Source organism: Bombus vosnesenskii, unplaced genomic scaffold, assembly GCF_011952255.1.
Source record: "Bombus vosnesenskii isolate JDL3184/JDL3185 unplaced genomic scaffold, Bvos_JDL3184-5_v1.1 scf7180000014762, whole genome shotgun sequence".
NCBI lineage: Eukaryota > Metazoa > Arthropoda > Insecta > Hymenoptera > Apidae > Bombus > Bombus vosnesenskii.
In genome coordinates, this window is record NW_022883629.1 from 542 (window position 1) to 20,767 (window position 20,226).

Below are 20,226 nucleotides of genomic sequence, written 5' to 3' on the forward strand. Positions count from 1 at the left end.
TTCCAAACGGGTATAGAAAACAAAATGCAATCGTACAAGGAGAAAAATCTCCACGAGGCTGGCATTCTTGCGATTGCCTTGGAGAGTGATACATCGAGCATTTTCGACGATCGCATTTGCGTCTAAGTTAGTTTCGCTTAGTAAGGAGTTATCCCGGTGAGCGTGGATTCGTTTGAACTCAAACATTGCTAATAGTGTTATTTAATTTAATTATTCATAGATCGTATTATTCATTAGGCTTAGTGTTTGTTAGACTTATTATTAGTTGTACCTATTATTTGTTAAGCTTAGTGATAGACCTGTATATACTTGTAAATAAAATCTCGGCTTTGTGAAACGATGGCTAGTCCACATGAAGAGTCGTCGCGCGCCCAAAATTCGAATCGTGATCCGACATATACATACATCATGTTTTTGAGGATTCTGTAGTAAAATAATTATAGGAAAAACAAACTATTTAAGAAAAAATTACCACCTTCGAGTAATAAATTATAGAAGGTTACCAATGTAATTTAAAACTTAAAAATAATCTATTACACGTAACAAAGAAAAAGATTTCTTCGCAAACGGTAACTCGAAAATTACAGCCATTGCTGTAGAAACATAGTTTTACAGGGAGAAGAATTTCGCTAGAAACTCTCGACGATATCACATCAAGCGAAAATTCAATAAAGCGATTACTAACCATACTACCAGCGGCAATCGTGTTACGGCAATTCGTAAATAAGTTAGTCTTCTATTTGCAGAAACGTCTCTGGCAATATCGTCACACTCTTGATTACGTCGGCGCTATCAAATGGTCTTTGGAAGAAAGTTTTTCATTATCTACTTTTGCCCATGGCGTCGTTCCAACAAATGAATTCGAGTTCTGAATCGCTTTGTCTCGTATTACGACTTTATAACGGTGTTTCTTTAAACTTTAAACGATCGTAATAAATGTATTTACGGACGATGACTGATATCTGGTCTGTCTTAAAGTTTCAACTAATTAGTGCCCCGTTACTTTGGACGTTATGAAATGTTGTATAACCAAAGACTTATTTTCTCTTTTGGTAGTTGCATAAGAGAAGACTGAGCCATTGAAACGCTCGAATAGATTAGCTGATTCGCTTAACGTATTTTTACTTCCGACGAGCTAAACACAAGAGCAGAAAGCACATAAGGAATAATACAGAAACGTCAAACGTATACAGAAATATATTTCGTAAAAGCATTAGTACGTGACATGTCTTTATAATTCTATTTATGTATAGTAAAATGGCTTGTATCCATTTTCATGAATTATAACTGACATTTCAAAGCATTCATGTAGATATGTAACTCTCGTTAATTAATAATTTAACAATGTGTCATGAAACGTATCATTTTCGTTTCTTCCTTTGTTTCGTTATACACAGGAACGAATTTGTAAATAAAGATGTATAATCAACGATAACATATGACAGCGAGTATAATAACTGTCAGCAAGGGAAGAGGCCGGTAAAATGATTGTGGTTGATTTCAGTGTATCGGTAAATAAGCTTTGACAGACGTTGCCGGGGGACTCGGTGTCGGTGAAACCGCGTCGATGAAATGATTGTCAGTAATTTAAAGATAACCCAATTTATTGATCTGTCTCCCCTTCATGGCGTTGTACGTCTCTCTATAAAACATATTCTACCTCGGAGGGCTGGAAAATTTAACTTGGTCTCACTGGACTGGACTGTAAGTAAGAAAATTGAAATGCAAAATCCACGTGTGAGCGCAACGGTTTAGATGGAAAGTTCGATAGGACAATTATGTATATTAGTCTGAAAGAAAGCTCGTGGCTTCGCACGCAACACGTAATTTCCCTCGCTGAAATAATCCTATTACAACGATACGATTTAAAATTTTCCTTAACAGACCTCGCAATGTAATTCTTCATCTACAATTTTTTATTCGGCCTGAAACAAGAGACTCTCGAAGCCTTATAGAGTCTCGCGAATCTAAAAGTCAGGTTTCAACGTATTTTCGCGTCTTATTCTATAATACTGAAGACATTAAAGGTGTTAACGATTATTGTCTCACTATATACGTACATCAAACGAGTACTTACGTAAGAGACGAATGGAAATGGAAACAGCCGAGAATAATTGAAGATAATTTGAATACGTTCCGGGCTATAATACAATTTCTCGTGAACCGTAATTGATTCGCAGAAGGGAATTGCTGCTTCTCACGACTAGCAAAGTGTTTCGCAAAAAAAAAAGAGAAATGGTATCGGAAGGATAGAAAAAAAGCGGTGGCTTACATCAAGCAATCTTCATGCCGATAATGCATTTATTATTCAGTTCGTTCATTTTCTATCGCGTAACAGACACTGGGATAACTGACAGAACGAGCGTATTAATCTTGCATCTCTCAACCTGACTTCTCCCGATGGAAAAATATTTACTGGTCTGGAATCGTGCATCGCTAATTAGTAAAAAAGTAATAAGCAAGAAAGCAATTATACTACCGGATTGGTATTTCTATTTTATTGGAGATTAATTAACCTGAGTAAACCAACAAAAACTTATCGAAAATCAATCGAAATTAAATCACCTTTTCAAACAGGCTATAAATAGCCAACTAATAGTTGCAGTAATAAACTTCACTTTCGAATAAAGTATACGCTCTATAAATTGTAAATTGATAATTTCGTTATTATATCATTTTTCTTAGTCTAAACTGAATTCAGTGAAAAGAGCTTTCAATTGAATTACACACTTCATTAGTTTATGAATTATATTCGTTACCATACGTACAAAAGAAGGGTGACTGGTTTAAAAAGTCAAAGGGTAGAACCTCCAAGCTCACGATTGGAAACAGATTCAGTTCAATGGTTTAATTTGCCATTTAATTGAATTCTCTGGCAATTTCAGCGAACTGTGGGCTTTAGAAGTGTCCAGCATTCAAAGGCAAGCCCTCCTCCATCTTTCTCTTTCTTTCAGTTCCAACCTCAAGTAATTGACCTGTTAATTCGACGCTATATTTACATGCTCGCAAGGGATTCAGACGACTTCATTGCGTTAAATTCGCAATTTAGCAAACACGAATGTCTCAATCAATTTGTAGTTCGAAACAAATAAAAGATAATCAATTTTTCAAAATAACAATCGATATGTTCAATGCATTTGTCGATGCATTTGATCGTTATGTTCATTTAGCATTTTTATAATAAAAGCGTAGAACACATGTACATACACATAATATTCCATGAAATGATTTATACAGACTATGAGTCTCGTTTTATCATATTATAAAAGAATGAATTTTTCCCAATAAATGTAACTTCATACAAAATCTCGTTTAAAAAATTCAGTTTTTATTCTCATCAAATTAATTTAATATCGGAATATGTCATTTTAGTCGTTATAAAAATTTTATGTCAAAAAGCGTTCACAGATACATATATAAATAAATGTCCAACCCTATGCATTTATTTAAGCTGAAATCTGAACTTAAATATTTATTAACAATATTCTGACGAATATGTAATGAAAGATAAAAGCAGCTTTATTTTTTTTATAGGATGGCTCATGCTTTTTATTCATTTTATGTTTTTCGTTGTCAGCGCGTAACTACCTATCAGCCGCATGAATGCCAGGTTTTACTACTCAGAAGCGAAGAAGCGAAGAAGCAAATATACGTTACCTTGCATGGAAAAACGTTAGATACATATAAAAGTCATAACGTAGCTATTTACACATGGGGAATATTTATTTTCGTATGAAATATTTTTGCTTCTGAATTCTCATTATAAATGTACGTCCATTTCCTACGTTAAAGTACGTCTCTGCTTTGAAAACCTTCTTTTAAATATAACGGTTAACAAAATACTATTAGAGAAATATTAAAACGAGACGCTAAAAGAACATTTTAATAAAGTACAAATGATTATTTGTTCTTTGTTAAATTGCACTGCTGTAACTCTAATTTTATTAAATTCAAAATGAATCATTTATAATATAAATTTTATTAATATATTATTAATATAAAATTAATTATATATTATTAATATATTATTAATATAAAATAATTATTAATATAAAATTTTATTCCGCAAAAATCATAAAGTTGAAAGTTAGGAACGAATAACAAATGAATAACCTAGTTTCATTAAAAGGCACGTGTACGCCAATCCGCGTAATAACTTTGACACTCCAATTATTATAAAATATGTATCCTTAAGGGATTTTTTGCGCGAATGCAAAATACTTTTCATACGTGCAACTGAATAAATGGGGCGTGATTTTCAATATTTCTTTTTGTAGAATTTATAACAAAGTAACTTTTTCACAAATGTGTTCGCTAACATTTTTACAACGTAAATGTCTTCTTTTGTAATTAATAATTTCAACATTTCTCTGAACAGTTTCGTTGCGATAAAAAAAATATACAAAGATTATGACGTGCTTGTTTAAAAATATTTATACGGAACAAGACTTTGAATTTGTCAGACCAATCGTTCTAACGAACGAATAAATTAAACGACTCGTAACAAAAAATTATTCCTGTCCATGTTTCTCTTTGTAAAAGTAATTCAAGGCAAGTTAGATGAATCGCTGTGTACCCTATTCGCGTAGCATGTGCTTTAACGACCAGCGTTCAAGCGTTAACGGTGTGCTTTAGTTTCTCTCTGGTTGTGTTAAGTGTTTAAGTAATGAGCATATACTCACTACGGGTGGTTTGCATGAGATCACCTGGCACCACTTCGGCTTCGAATGATAGCAGATGCAGAGACTGCAAACCGCAGGTCCCGGCACAAGCATAAGACCATGTCGAATGGTTTCTCCTTGAAAGTCAGTACTGTTGTCGTCTATAGCATCTGAAGACGATTCTCAGCTTGAATATCTTTGCCATTCGACGGTCGTACGCGCAGTTACGTTAACCGTTTCAACGCCACTCAGCGTGATCATGCTGTACGCGTAGTGTGGTGAACTGTGTCGCGATGTTTGGTTACGATTGTCAATTCACAACGCGCTCGGTTCCGAACGTAGCTTGTCACTAGTCTATCAGAGTTTCCTCTCGTAATTACTTTTCTTTCAAATAATCGTAAACCAAATAAAGAAAAAACTAATGTATAAATTACCTCTTGAATTGGAAAACCAATTACAGAACGTCACACAAACAAAAGGTAAAGCACGAATATTTGGCAACCTTTTAACTCTTTAGTGTAACGTTTCTGATATAGCTGATGAAGTGAAGCGTGAACGCGTTGAACGGTATGTTTCGACAATCCGATACGGATTTTTAAAACATCCCTGATACTGAAACGGCTAATAGCGTTACGAAAACGATCGTGCCAGGAAATTTTTGTTCGGATCCGCAACGGATCCGCATTGCGGCTGCCACAATGCTTCTACGTAGCATTGATGCTTCATCGATGAAGCACGATTGAAATTGGATATTCGATTTCTTACTGGGGAGAGAGTTTTCATATCGTGTTTACTGTTTCACTTCGCAAGTGTGCTTTACAGTATACGTTAGAACTTGAAATCGAGCTATTTGAGTTAAAGTCGCTTGAAGCTTGAAATGACGTTTAAAGGATATAAGAATAATAGAAGGCTAAAATTCAAAAGTGTATATACGTACATATACATTTCAATAAAAATAGCAGATAATCTCAAGTAAAAAAAAGTAGATTCGCGCTAGTAAAATAGTTTCAAAATACTTGTGAAAAGTCAAACGACTTGACTAATTAAAAATGGATGTAAGACCTTAAAGGACAAAGGCGTATAAGAGTATCAATTAAGTAACAAATTCACAGTGACAAAGAGGTTTCCAGTCGATCGAATTCAAATAAATCGGCTAATTTGAACGAAACTTTAGATGCACGAGAAGCGACACTCGTCCTCAAGGACTACGAAAGTTCTACTGGGATGAATGAAAACTTTTGTCTGACCCGGTGTGTATACACAAGATGCGCGAATCTCGAGTACAGCTTGCATTAATTAAAGTAATTGGTTGGTTTGATCAAATTAATCGGTTTAAGCAAATCACTTTGAGTCCAATTACCGGATGTCATCGATGCTATGTTGAAATGGCGAACACCATCCAAGTAATTGATGTCCTCTGTAATTATTTGTTAATCATGCGCGGAATCAGAACGATTCGACCTCGTTCCAAAGCAAATCGTTACTAGAGTAGAGACGGGAATTAATAATTCGTGTCAATTGTTCGATCGTGTTCACAAATCCAAATGCGGTTGAGTGGCGGAAACCATTTATAACACGTCCCATACAGCATAGATCGCATACACGTCTTAGGGTGTATTTTTGGTACTTATATATACTCTATATATATTCTTACTCTATATATACTGTAATATCGTAGAACGACGAACGATTGTCGGGTGAAGAGGATTTGACGCTGGAGGAGCTGAGGACTAAGCTCGACAGATGAATCTGCCTATATCCGGTGCGAGATCTGTGCTGGTTGCCAGGTTGAACAGAGCGTGCAAACCTGGTCGATCTACTCCTAAGGGTTCGAAGCGTGGCGAAGATCAGAGCTAATTGAGTCGTCGAAGAGTAGAGTCGTGAGAATTGATAGAGTTGTTAGAGAGAGAGAGAGTGTGTGTGTTAGATTCGTTGTGACGAGAGTGATCAAATAACTGTAAAGTTATTTGATATAGATACGAGTATTGCATTTAGTTTCCGTTAAATAAATATCGTTCTCTGTTCAATTTATATTTGTATATTCAATTTAATATTAATAAATTGGAAGTAATCGGAAAAAAATTTCTATCCTTATTTTCCGATATTACATATTTGAAGCATAAATTAAAAATCGACACATTGACTACTTCAAAGAAATTAGCCCGAACGAGACATAACTCGTTCATCGTGGTTTTCGCGCGAAGTAAATATGCGGTTTCTCAATCGTTGTGAGATTCCAACGACGTTAATTCTGTCGAAACGGCGACGCGCGACGACGATCGCACATTCTGTTGCTAGCGAGTGCTTGCAAATCGCGACGATATCGAGCGTAAAGACTAAGCGCAAAAATGGAGGACACTCGGCGGGGAATTGGAAATGCTCGATGACGAAAGGTATTTCAAGGTCTAATTACATCCACATCCAATTGGATCGCACCTTCGTTCGGTTGCTAGGTCAACAACCTTCGATGTTATTCAAATAATGCAACGGCTGGAGCAGTCGGTAGCGAGTCGTAAAAGTTTCAATAAAACACGTTCCTGCTAGTGAACGTATGTTAAGACTTACACCGAGTTTTATTTCGCTACGCCGTTTACTAGTTCGAAACGATCGATTGCATAATAGTAGCTGTTTCTTTCATCTCGGAAACACGATCGTAAACGGTGACAACGATCCAGCTTATTCCTGATCGTGTTAATTTCCACGCAAACTTTGTAAACATTATACGTCGCGACGCTCTCGTTAACGCGTCATTCCCTCCAACTCGAAAGTCTTGCAACTTTGGTGATCCGTTTTCTGTGTAAAATTGGTTACAAGCATCAGGGGACTTATCGTCGTAATCGGTAAATTGTTTATTAAGGATCTACAGCTTTTAAGGATTTCTCTCTAGAGATTTAGGGATTAGAAGTTTCATTAACGCGTTATCGTGTCCCTAACTCGATCTTTTTTCGTGTAAATTGGTCATGAGACTTACGAGCTTTGTTGTAAATAGAAGATTAGTAATATTTCGTAGTTTCGTGATAGTATATAGACATTTTAGTGCTTAAACGCGCAATTTTTAGTTCGCTTTTCGCTCGCATCGGCGCCATGAAACGGATCAATATCTCAACACTTTCCTTTAGTTCTACGAATCATCTTTCGACCGGCTTTTCTTGGCCTACCGTTTCCTAACGCTGTCCTAATACTATCATCTTGCTGAGATCCTTTTTCCCAATGTATCTTCTGCTTATTTTATTATAAATCCGAACTTTCATTCACGTCGTATGTTTTACAGCGTAAAATCCGCTAGAGCGTTCCAATAAATGTAACCAGTAGGTGCTCTAATACTCAAACGCACCTGTGCGTATCTCTGCATATTTGCTGAAAAAAAAGATGAATCTTACGTTACATTTTCAATATGCGTAATAAGCCGAAAATTTCTCTGATGCTAATCCTTCGTAACAAAAGGATGGCATCACTATATGTATGAAAATAGCATTTGGCAATCGTTAGAAACACAATACATGGATATATATGTAGTTGCCAAATTAACCTTCGCGGTGTTCAAAGTGAACGGCTAGAAACGATTGCTTTTTGCTATACGCGCATGGTTCGATTGCACCATAATTCGTTATTAAGACGTTTCGAGAGAGGCAAAGGATGTGGTGTCGCAACGTGATGCGCTCGCACAATGCTCCTTGCATCAAATTCCCGGAGCGCGTATTATCGCGTACGCCGCGCGAACGCGTTGAACCTTCGCGCAAACAATGAGAGCGTGAACGCGAAAAAATAGCGTTGAGCACGCAACATTCGGCCTGATATCGTTGATTGGCCGCGAATCGTCAACATGCACGGGACAGTTTTACGTAAAGACATTCGATCCGTACAATTATGTTAAGACGTCGACCATAGAACGTACTACGTTGATGCAATTAAAATTTTAATGAAACAGGAGAACGCGCTAATAACTAGTCACCCCGTTGTTGACCATAACGTACAAATACTTTTGTTTAAGAGCTGCTCGTTAGTGTTTACCGCGTGCAGCGATTAAGTGACGAACAAATTACGTTCAGAGGGTATAGAGCTCGTTCTCGATTAAAATTCTCCTAACTTTCTAATGGTATTAGAAATTATAACTTGAACGTATGTACGCGACTGGCAATAAATATCAGGACAGCCGCGGATATTTAGTATAAATCGAATATGTGTTCCATTGTCCTTAATTTCTTCTATTATCCATTATTATTATTATAATTTTTATATTAATATTAATATTGTTTAATATTTTAATATTAATATTATTTAATATTTTAATATTAATATTATTTAATATTTTAATATTAATATTATTTAATATTTTAATATTAATATTATTTAATATTTTAATATTAATATTATTTAATTTATTCTATTATTGATTCGTTCCATTCCGTTTACGTCATAATACGTAGCCTGCGGATTTTTACGCATATTTTTCAGAATATAAAGGAAGCGAAAGAAAAAACTAGAAGCTGGATAAAAAATTGTTTTACCTTGATTAAACGTTACAAAGCGTGCTACTTTCCGATGTTTTATATATTTCCACGTGTCACACGTGTACTTTGCAATTTTGCCCTTTCAGATTTCACAGAAATGCATAAAGCTTCCGTGACCTAATTTTTTGGCACGTGCACGTGCTTCGAAATAAATTCGATGATATTAAATACCAGATTATGGGAACCAGAAATGAAGAGTTCTACAACGATGGAATGGGTAAATGATTGTCGATCGGACGAAAGACAATAGCAAACAACGATATAGCGATGATTAATTAATGGAAGATTTTTTCCTTTCAGCAAACAAAAATAGAACTTAACGAACTCAGTAATTGATAAATGATTACGTATAAGATAAGTGCATTTTCCAACTGTGAGTCATAGTTAACGTTTAGTTTAGCCTAGGTAGGATCTTAGCTTTGGAGTAAATAAGTATAATAGTAGCAAAAAATCGATAGAATTGTTAAAAGACTGTGACTAATCCTGGTCGACTGGTCAGTTATCATCTGAATCTATTGTTATTTTGCTAGTATACTTTTCGAATCATTTTCAGCTATTCTATGGGCAAGCATTCGTTTCTTTCGCGCATGCCACGTATCATTCGCTCATTAACTCGTTTTTGAAAGCTTTTACCAGCGAATGAAAAACGTAACGTACACTTGCATAATGCGTTCGAAGTGTTCGTTCGTTCAATATTCATGTAAAGGTTAGGCGATACGCGTGATAAGTCGCGATGCTACGAGATGTGATTAGATGCGGATGTTAATATCTTGTAAATACCTTTCCTCGACTATGATAATCATCGAACACTAAGAATTTCGCAAATCGATGCAATTAATCGGTGATCTTGTGGGAAGAAATTTCGATATCACGATAATGTTAACGATGTATGTTAATTACGACTAGTACCGTTACTGTTACATTGTTTCATAATTAGTATTAGCTTAATATAGTCAACGACTCTTCCGCAAGCATCCGTGCAAGTGTTATTTATTATTATGCTCACCTTTTATTGGAAAGTTCTTGCCTTGCTCAGCAAGTCTTTTTAATTTTTTTCCTGTAGAACTTCCGCGTGTTACCGATTTTTATGCTATGTACGTGTTTGTAGGAGAACTTTCTCTGAGCCGCGAAGTTTTCTTTCGACGATTCAACGATCGAAAATCAAAGAGAACCAATGTTCTCTCTTTCGATAAAGTATGTGATGATAGCCATTGCCAAAATTATTGATATATTTATCTGGTTGAAGACAATCTAGCAAATTATACAGCAAGCCTAATGAAATAATAATAATCTTTATCATTAAATTGCGCCATTATTTCATAATTTCATTGAAAGATAATAGAAATTCACGAAGCCTTCAAATTGGATTTCATATTATAATAATGTAAACATCGTTTGACGGTATTATCTGGTTGTGAATAGGGTTGATTTGATTCAGACAGCGCCAGTCATCATGACATCGCCTTCCTATCTCGTTATGTAACATTCATCAGAATAACAGACGCAATTACCGTCACTGAATTATCTTAATGACATTCGTTATTAATGAGTAAGTGTTTTCGACATACGTTGGAGGTCGCAAATCTTGGATCATCTTTCTTTATTATCTGTTTAGATCCAATCCAGTTCCTTCACAGAACTTCTTTCCCTTCAATTTACCTAATTTAATAATTCTTCAAAATTTTCTCATTTTCATTTCTCATTGCATTGTTTATTATATATTCTACAAACCCGTATGAACACAACGCAATAAATTGACACGATAAAAGCGTTGAGATAATAACCACGAGACAATACTCGACAATAATAATACGAGACAATAATAATCGAAAAGGCCGATGAAACAAAGGAATGAGTAATTTGTAAAGACAGGAAAACAGCAATTAACGTACATCCAGCTACAATTGAAAATAACTTTCTTCGCTTTAAATGAAATTCCAATTAAATACGTTTTATCAGACTCGACTTTAACAATCAATATTATTAGCTCAACAAATACTCGAGATTCCCAATGTTTTTTGTCGAGTTTCAAATAGAACGTTAATTACTCGCTTGTCGGAACGTCCATCGGCATCGAAGACCGTGAACCAATCTACGTTATCTTCTCCTTCGTTTCAGGCTGTCGCTGGCGATACCAGTCAACCGCGAAGGTTACTCGAGATGCAACATGTACGATGTAAATTACACGGAAATTTTGCTAAATGGAAGCCACGTACCGGACCCATCGTGGCCAACGAAAGATTGCCAACAAGGATGGGAATTTAATTATACCACCGTCCCTTATGCGTCTGTGGCATCCGAGGTGACAGAAAATGTTCGACTTGTAATTTCCTGCTTTTTGAATATTTTATCCGTTCCTATCAATCAATCCCTTTATACTGTGTATGTCGTATTCGATTATTTGCATGATCTATTTCGATAAAAAATAAGCGTAGTGTACAATTTTTGGAAAGAAAGAAGAACGATGAAAAGGGTCGAATAAACGTTTGTGGAAAGATCGATAGTTCAGAAGTGGGAAAATTAACAATGTCGATTTCCACAGAGGAAAATTATAGTATGTAACAGAATTACTAGTACATATTGCAGTAATAATTAGTGCATGTAGTGAAATTACAGAGTACATTCTAAATTCAAGCGTTACATTGCCAAATAAAATACAATCGAATAAATATTTATAAAAATACTTAAAGAAAAAAAAAGGATAAAAAATTTCGAATTATGAAAGCTGATAAAACTAGGTTGCGATAAAACTGAAAATGAAAATATCGGATTGAAAAGAAACTTTAATAAAACGTTATAACGAGCAACAGCGCGAACACGCAGATTTGTTCGACATAAATTGCAAGACCTTTTGCTCCAGTGGATTTCCATGAACTTTGCGTCGCTCGTCAGGAGAAGAATTATTCATCGAGGGGTAGGAAGCATCCAGAAGAAGGACGCGAGAACGCGCAGGGTCTTAAGCTTCTCCTTCTTTTTTCCTCAAAGGCAAAGAAAAAAGGACAGATCATTAGGAATTTCGAAACTTTGATCGAAAATTCGTTTAATCGAGGCGTTGAAATTGCTATAAGATTTCCGTGATGCTGATCGTGATCAGAAGTAAATCATTCGACTGTAGTTTTCTGTTGCAGCTGGGATGGGTTTGTCAGTATGATACATTGCCAACCATAGCTCAAAGTATCTTCTTCATCGGCGCTATCTTCGGAGGATTAATTTTTGGATGGGTTTCTGATCAATATGGAAGAATACCAGCTTTGCTCGGAGTTAATTTAATGGGATTTCTCGCTGGGGTGGCTACTGCGTTCACGGGTAGCTTCTGGCAGTTCACTTTGTGTCGTTTTTTCGTTGGATTCGCCTTTGATAATTGCTTCACTATGATGTACATATTAGATAACCGTTTTTCAATAATTTCTTTTTTGCCCTGGAATTGAGTTTGAAAGCCACACAGTGGCTACAAAAAGTACTTGTACGTATGTATCCTTATTTCCCAATGAAGCGTCTCTCTTCCTTTTTTTTAAATCAGTTTTTACGTTTCATTTTGATAGCATTAATTATTTATAAGCATGTATGAAAGTATTACAAATGATACGAAAGCTAATATTTTAATCAGTCTTATCTTAAGACTTAGTCTTAATTAATTGGTATATATATAAATGCTGTTCTAAATACGATGGTGTACAGTTACTTTTTGTAATTACTGTAAGCAGGAAGATCTCTAAGTTTAAATAACAAAGTAATCTCTACAACATACTGTAAAACTGTTGTTATGCTTGATTTACGACTGACGTTTCTACAAGTATATGAATTTTGCAACAGAACTCACGTTGCCATGCAACAATTTAAATGAAATTGAAAACCATTCAAAGTTACGAAGAAAGATGCTTAAATACATATGAATATACATGAGGTCATACATATTTATTTTTTAACTGCGGCGTTTATATCAAAGAGAGGGAGAGAGACAGAGAAAAATTAATTTTCTTGTTTTATAAGAATTTCATGCAAGATAAAAATATGAAACTTTAAGATATTTGGATTTATATATACCATTGAATATTTATAATATTTAAAGGTAGTTAGTTCGCAATCATTTTCTATACTAATATTTTCCCTCGATCAATTATGTTTTCGCGATCAGTTATGTATTAATTTTGTTTTCTCTTTTAACGAGACAATATTCTCATTACAAAGGATTAGTTGTTCAAAATTGCTTTTCATTTCTGGACAACTATAGCATACCAGGGTTTTCATAAATTTTCACTTCCCAACGGAAAGCGAAGGTAACGAATGAATGGTTCTACAACGAACGCTTCCACAACTATAAATCTATGTATATATATACATACATACATGTATATGGTTTTAATTAAAATGAACATCTTCTTCTAGCAAACTTATTTAAAATTCGTAAAAATATCACATAATAATATAAAACAATCAAGTAACATTTTAAATATTCCATTGAAAATTCTAATAAATTGTTTAATATAAGATCGATATAATTCATGCTGAATTCATTGTCTGATATCCATAATACAGGCAATTTATAATACAAAATTTTATTATAACTCTACATGAAAAAATTTCAATTATAATACTGTAGAAATATATTTTCCAGTTATTGTTCTAATATCAATATACTGAAGAGAAAATCTAGATTAGTCTCTGTCTTGAAAGATATTTTATACCCTGAAAGTACAGCGTTAAGACCCTGATTGAAACTTTTGAAGAGACTCTGTTGAAACGTAAGAACGCTGATTGAAAGTTCATCAGACGAGTCATTGAAACGAGTTTTCTTGATCGAATAGCAAGTTTGTCCTGCAGACAGCATTCCAATTGTGAAAATCGAGACCAAAGAAACTCAGGTGGCGTGCATTAACCCTGAATCGATGACTCAAGCCGAGGTTGGAAAAATTTACAATTTGTTCGACAAAACAAGGCCAAGTTGACGAGATTCGTGAGCAAGTGGCTGGTTCGTTAATGATTTGGCGTTCGAATTTTCTTATTTCTATTCTAATTATCAAGGTCGATTAAACGATTGATCACGAATATTCGACGGAAATATTGAGAAAGAAGGCTCGATCTGTACGAGTGTAAATCGTATTTTAATCAATGACTTGAGAAAGTAAGGTATTGATTGAAACTAAGATAAGTGATACTAATTCGTTTCGAGCGCGTAACAAATTACATCATCGGATTCATTGATTTGCAAATAATTCTATATTCAGTTCCGTATTTATAATCGAGCGTAGCGAAGATAAAATGAAAGGGACGTGATTATCCGAGGGTCTCACAACTAGAGAAAAATCGATGGGAACGAGGAAATCCTTAATTGTAGAAACTGCGTAGAAAATACCGTGGAAAATATATATATTTTAATAGAAATATTTTTGTACTTTTTTTTAAACATTAAAACTTTAGAGCTTTAGAAGCTTTATGTATTAGTATACGTATTTATACAGACTTTGAAATTCATAACAAATTTCTCTAGATAGATGCGGATTTTTTGTATTGTTTCGTATGTATACTTGTGTCACTTTTTTTTCTAACGATATTTAGTTAAAAAGTTCGTCTATATCATTTATAGTAGATTTTGTTTTTATTTATATTAATGTTAATTTTATATTAATAAAAATCACTGAAATTTTCAGTATCATCATTATTTAGTATCATCGAATTTCTTTCTTCTTTATGTTCCATATTATTATTAAAATTCTCTAATAAACATTCAAATATCCTATAGAATATTTCCATCATTTTTCACATATTATTTGCAGTCATATTTTCCATATTTTATTATCGATAAAGTTTGAGTTGGTTCTTTAAATTCCTATTCAACATTCCAGCTAACCAGTCGATATCAATAACACGTGCCTTTCTTCCTGCCAGGATTTATAACTTATTCAAGCAGAACCTCACTCGACCAGCTCGTTGAAAGCGTAGAATTCGATCAACTTCATACACCTCACATACAAACTGCAGATAATGCTAACAGTGGGAGGAAAATATGAGACTGCAAAGCGTATAAACCTAGTAGTTTATAAAAGCATTTACATATTTGCCACAGAAAATTTATATGTATGTAGAATATGTGTTATATAAAACATTCTGAAATTTCATTAGTATTGTAATGATTATATTGGTAAAGTTTGAAGCATTTCTGAAGATGCACATAGAAGTTACGAGATATTTAATGCAAACATTTATTTAGTACAAATATACAGCATAAATAGTTATCTTAAACATGTAATAAATGGTTATCAAATATCGGGATTTATTAATATAATAAATGTTTGACTATTTTTATAATTAAATATTTTTGTAATTACTGTGAAATATGTAATTACGCTAAATAATTTTGTATCTTGTATATAGATTTTTAAATTTACTTAATTGAAACTCTGCATTATAATAACCGTATTTATAATTCTGACGTCATATTCGATATAATTATTATATGACTTTATTACGATCCTAATGAAATTCCAATATATTCATGAATATATAACAGAAACGTAATAATACTTTGTTGTACTAATTATGATACCATCATATATAATAAATATAAATAAATAAAAAATGTCTATAAATGCTAAGATACTTTTACGAGCCAACAGGCGAGAAGGAAGAAACGAAAGAAAAGAAAGAAGAGAACGAACGTTAATCAGTTTCGAAACGTTAACAACGTCCTTGCGTTGGACGGTGCTCGCGTTTATCGATTGGTCGCATTGCGAGATATCGGTCAGATTATTATTATTAATACGATCGTCTGTAATTTATCTTTGCTAACTGTGCCGCACGGAATCTTCGTTTACAATAAATGAGTTGTCGCTTTTGATCGAACGGTAACACGATATGAAATTACAGGGTGACGGAAACAGCTGGGAGAAAAGCGAATACTTTTTCTGCGCGAATAATGTAATGTTAAAGGCAGTAAACCTTGAGAGGCGAAGTGATGAAACGAGTGGTCTCAGAGAAGCTTCTTTACGTCTTCTTCTCCTTTCTGTATCCTTTCTATGAGAATACTATCTCGTCTTCAGAAGAGATCTCCTCGCCCTATCTACGCGTTGTAAAGGCAATACAAACTGAATGATACATATATTTAAAAAACGATATTTTGTTGGTTTTATGAATATTGATTTTTATAACGTGAGGTTCTTCTACTCTTATTTTCTATTAAATTAATGATACATATATTTTAGAATGGCTGTCGCAATGGTGATGATGATGATGGTGATGATGATTTGCGAAAGAAGATGTTGAAAATTACAGACAGCATAAATAATATTTAGATTTCATGGAAGTTGATTTTTGTAATGCGAGGTTCTTCTATTCTTATTTTTCATTAAATTTCTATGTAGAAAATTATTAAACATTTGGATATAACTGGGAGATTATTTCCATTCATGCGTACCGGAGTTACTCGATGGTCTCGTACCGAAGCTGATAACCAACCCAGATTTTCAGGAAAGCGATTAATAGCTTAAAATTTATTCGTGCGAGATAATAATCCAAAATGTAGTTAAAGTTTTTAAGCATTGTTTGTTAGGATTACGAGAAAATGATGAATTAACAGTTATGTATAGACACGTTATATATATGTAGGAGGTCCAGAGCGTATTGGGAAAATTTACGGCGAATTAAACAGGAAATTCCGAGATATCTGCTCAAAATATCTGATTTGTGGAATTATCCTATAGCTATTTTATTTAATAAAAATTAATTCAGGTATTTTAGAGAATAGAAATATCTGAAACTCGTGATTTAAACGAACGTTCGTCATTTTGGTTTATTATGAATTATAAATTGGTTCATTATGAAGCATGAAAAGTAAAAATCAATGGTACAAAGTGATCTTAAATAAGGAAGCGAGTTCCATGGTAAACATGGTTCGAGCATCGCAATTATAATAAAGCAAACAAAAAAAAAAAAAGAAACAACCACTGAGCGGTAATTATCAGGAAGCCACTAGTTACAACTAATTGAAGGTGATTCCGGATTAGAAGCAAGCCACTATTAAGTGGCTAACACGGTTGCTTCATTATGAGCAAGTACTCCCTATTTTGCGGCAACTACAAATAGACGTTGTTCACTATGATATATTTCCACGTGTTTATTGCATCTTGTCCTGTTATGCGATTAAAGAGTTACAACCTTGCGTTTCTAAGTTATTGGACGTATACGCACCAGACATTAATTTCGTCTACGTATTCGTGAAATTGCGAGATTCATTCATCGCGAAGGTCAGTTCAATTGTTCAAGATAAGTTCTCATCGTTTTAATCTGTTTTCTTGTACGAAAATAGAGTAATATTTACTTGTCATTGCACTGTGGATATATATCGATATGTTCGTTCAGGAAGTCAATTGTTTTCATCGAATTAGACTCGACTTTCCATAGAGAATGTTCGTTTCGACATAAATATGTATCTCAGGCTTATCGATCTTTCAATATCTACCATAAATAGCTTAACAAGGTAACACACGCTCGTGTTTGAATTATGTAAATGATCCTTTGACTCTAACGATCCGTTTATTCACAGTTAATTTATGATATTGCTAGTTACGCGTGATTCTACCTTTTGTATCTTTAAGAAATACAGGGTGATTGGTAATTGGTGGTACAAGCGGAAAGGGGGTGATTCTACGCGAAAAAAGAAGTCGAAAATATAGAATAAAAATTTAAAAATTTTAAAATTTTAAAATTTTAAAATTTTAAAATTTAAAAATTTAAAAATTTAAAAATTTAAAAATTTAAAAATTTAAAAATTTAAAAATTTAAAAATTTAAAAATTTAAAAATTTAAAAATTTAAAAATTTAAAAATTTAAAAATTTAAAAATTTAAAAAATTTTAAAAATAACGTCAATTGAGACAACGATCTACAGTGAGATCCGTTATAACGAGATGTGATAAAGTGCACGCGTACCGAGCGAAAATTCAAAGTCGATTTTCTCGAAAACAAAGCCTCAAACGAAAAATTTTTATTCTATATTTTCGACTTCTTTTTTCACGTAGAATCATCCCCTTTCCGCGTGTACCACCAGTTACCAACCACCCTGTATAATTCGTAAATAGAAACGTATTCTTGTCGATAAGTATCGAAACACTTACGGAAATTTAAATGGGCTTGAACAATCATCGGGAAATTATTAAAGTCCTTGTTATTAGATCTAAACACGATTTAATCGTAGAACTAAACACGTTTGTTAAATTAATCTATATATTGTATATCTACTTTTTATATATTTGTAACTCAACTTTTTCTTCTTCATATTGCGTTAAGTTGCCCCAAAAGTTTCTTTCGTTTTATATTATTTTATTGAATTACGTATGATCTATTTTGTCCCAATGAATATAATTCAATAAAATAATATAAAACAAAAAATAGTATGCGTCTATTATCTCCTTACGAGACGAAAGAAATTTCTGCGACAACCTAATATATTGTTCCATTCTTTATTCACAGAATATTTCTTTCACAGATGATTCTTCTAAATATTATGTTTTTTATTCCAGTATTAGAATACGTTGGACCAAAGTGGAGGACATTCGTGGCGAATATGTCGATCGCAATATTCTTCACATTTGCAACTTGCATTCTACCCTGGATCGCCTATTATTTGGCCGACTGGAGGATGACCTGTATTGTCACCTCGGTTCCTCTTGTTCTAGCCGTAGGTACGCCATGGTTGATACCGGAAAGCGCTCGATGGCTGGTCAGCCAAGGTCAGATAGACAGGGCCATTAAAATCCTTGGTAAATTCGAGCGAATCAACGGCACCAAGGTGCCCGATGACAGCTATAGACGATTCCGGGTAAATAAACCGATTACCGCAATCTTTTCCGTATTTTCTACTTTTATGATCTTTCCTGCTTTATGTGCGTTCTATAGATACCAATTTATATGCCTTTAAGCATATCATATAATCATTTTCTTTGAATAGAAGTCTAATTGGGTCTTTTACGTAATGAAAATTTGTTTACAACCTAGTAATTTTATATCTTATTCATCACCTAAATTGCCAGCGATAAATTGCTGTCAATTTCTGTTATTGTCTGTTATTGTCTATTTCTGTAATGTTATTTATTGAATTTGTATATTGTTTTTATCTTTGAAAATTTTTATACAAATAGATTAAACATTTGGAAACTGCTCAGTCTGAATAGATCATGGCAATATTAACATTAATGTACGATATAAGGAGATGATCGACTTTTAGAGGTTTGATGTTTTATAAAGTAAAATGAAAAAATTTGCGAACGTCCAAGTAAACTATTTCGAAAGGATTGTCTCATACAAATATAACATAAACTTTCTTCCGGATTTTATCGTAATCTTTGTACACATAACAGATTCACATAAATTTGTAAGAAAAACAGACAAACGACATTAACTAGTTAAAAATTTGCTAATAACAGGAAACCTGTGCCAGAATCTGCAAAGAGGAGGAAGCAGACAAAACGTACTCCGTGTTGGATCTATTTAGAACGCCACGACTACGGAATATCACGATTCTATTTATTGTTATTTGGTTCGTATCGCTATTAAACAGATATCAAATAGATTGACGTAAAATCGGAATTGTATCTTGTAAAAATCTCACGAACAGTTTTATATCTTTTGTCTAAAAATACTTCATTTCTGAAGCAAGGAATTTGCTTCTCACATGAAATACGATAGCGTGCTTTTCTTTATCATATGAAATTGTTTTACGAAATATAGGATGGCGATTTCTTTGGTGTTCGATGGTCACGTACGAAACGTCGATAATTTAGGCCTGGACGTGTTTATTACGTTCACGATTGCTGCAGAAACCGAGCTGCCTGCTGACACGTTCTTCACGCTCGTTCTTGATCGATGGGGCAGAAGATGGCTGGCGTGTGGTTCCCTCGTCATTTCTGGTATCTTCAGCATCTGGGCTTCTGCCGTTTCCAATAGTTCGTACATTTCGTTTTTATATATTCACCCTTCTATATTACTGATCAATCTTCTAAATAACCTAAGTCGATAATTCTGACTTAATCAGACGAATATTTTTCATTCGTATAACATTGT

At 33.9% G+C, this 20,226-nt stretch overlaps 1 protein-coding gene and 1 long non-coding RNA gene across 2 annotated transcripts; both read left to right on the top strand.

The window, feature by feature from the left end:
• Nucleotides 1-11,258: 11,258 nt before the first annotated feature.
• Nucleotides 11,259-18,967, top strand: LOC117240537 (organic cation transporter protein-like; the record flags this gene model as incomplete). Its single annotated transcript, XM_033506555.1, has 3 exons — nucleotides 11,259-11,474; nucleotides 12,301-12,559; nucleotides 18,687-18,967. Coding segments are annotated over 3 exons (756 nt in total), but the record flags the coding sequence as incomplete, so codon positions are not given.
• A 2-nt stretch (nucleotides 18,968-18,969) lies between these two features.
• Nucleotides 18,970-19,979, top strand: LOC117240538. Its single transcript, XR_004494722.1, has 3 exons — nucleotides 18,970-18,985; nucleotides 19,590-19,702; nucleotides 19,894-19,979. It is a non-coding gene; the product is annotated as an uncharacterized LOC117240538 (long non-coding RNA).
• The last annotated feature ends 247 nt before the right edge of the window (nucleotides 19,980-20,226 follow it).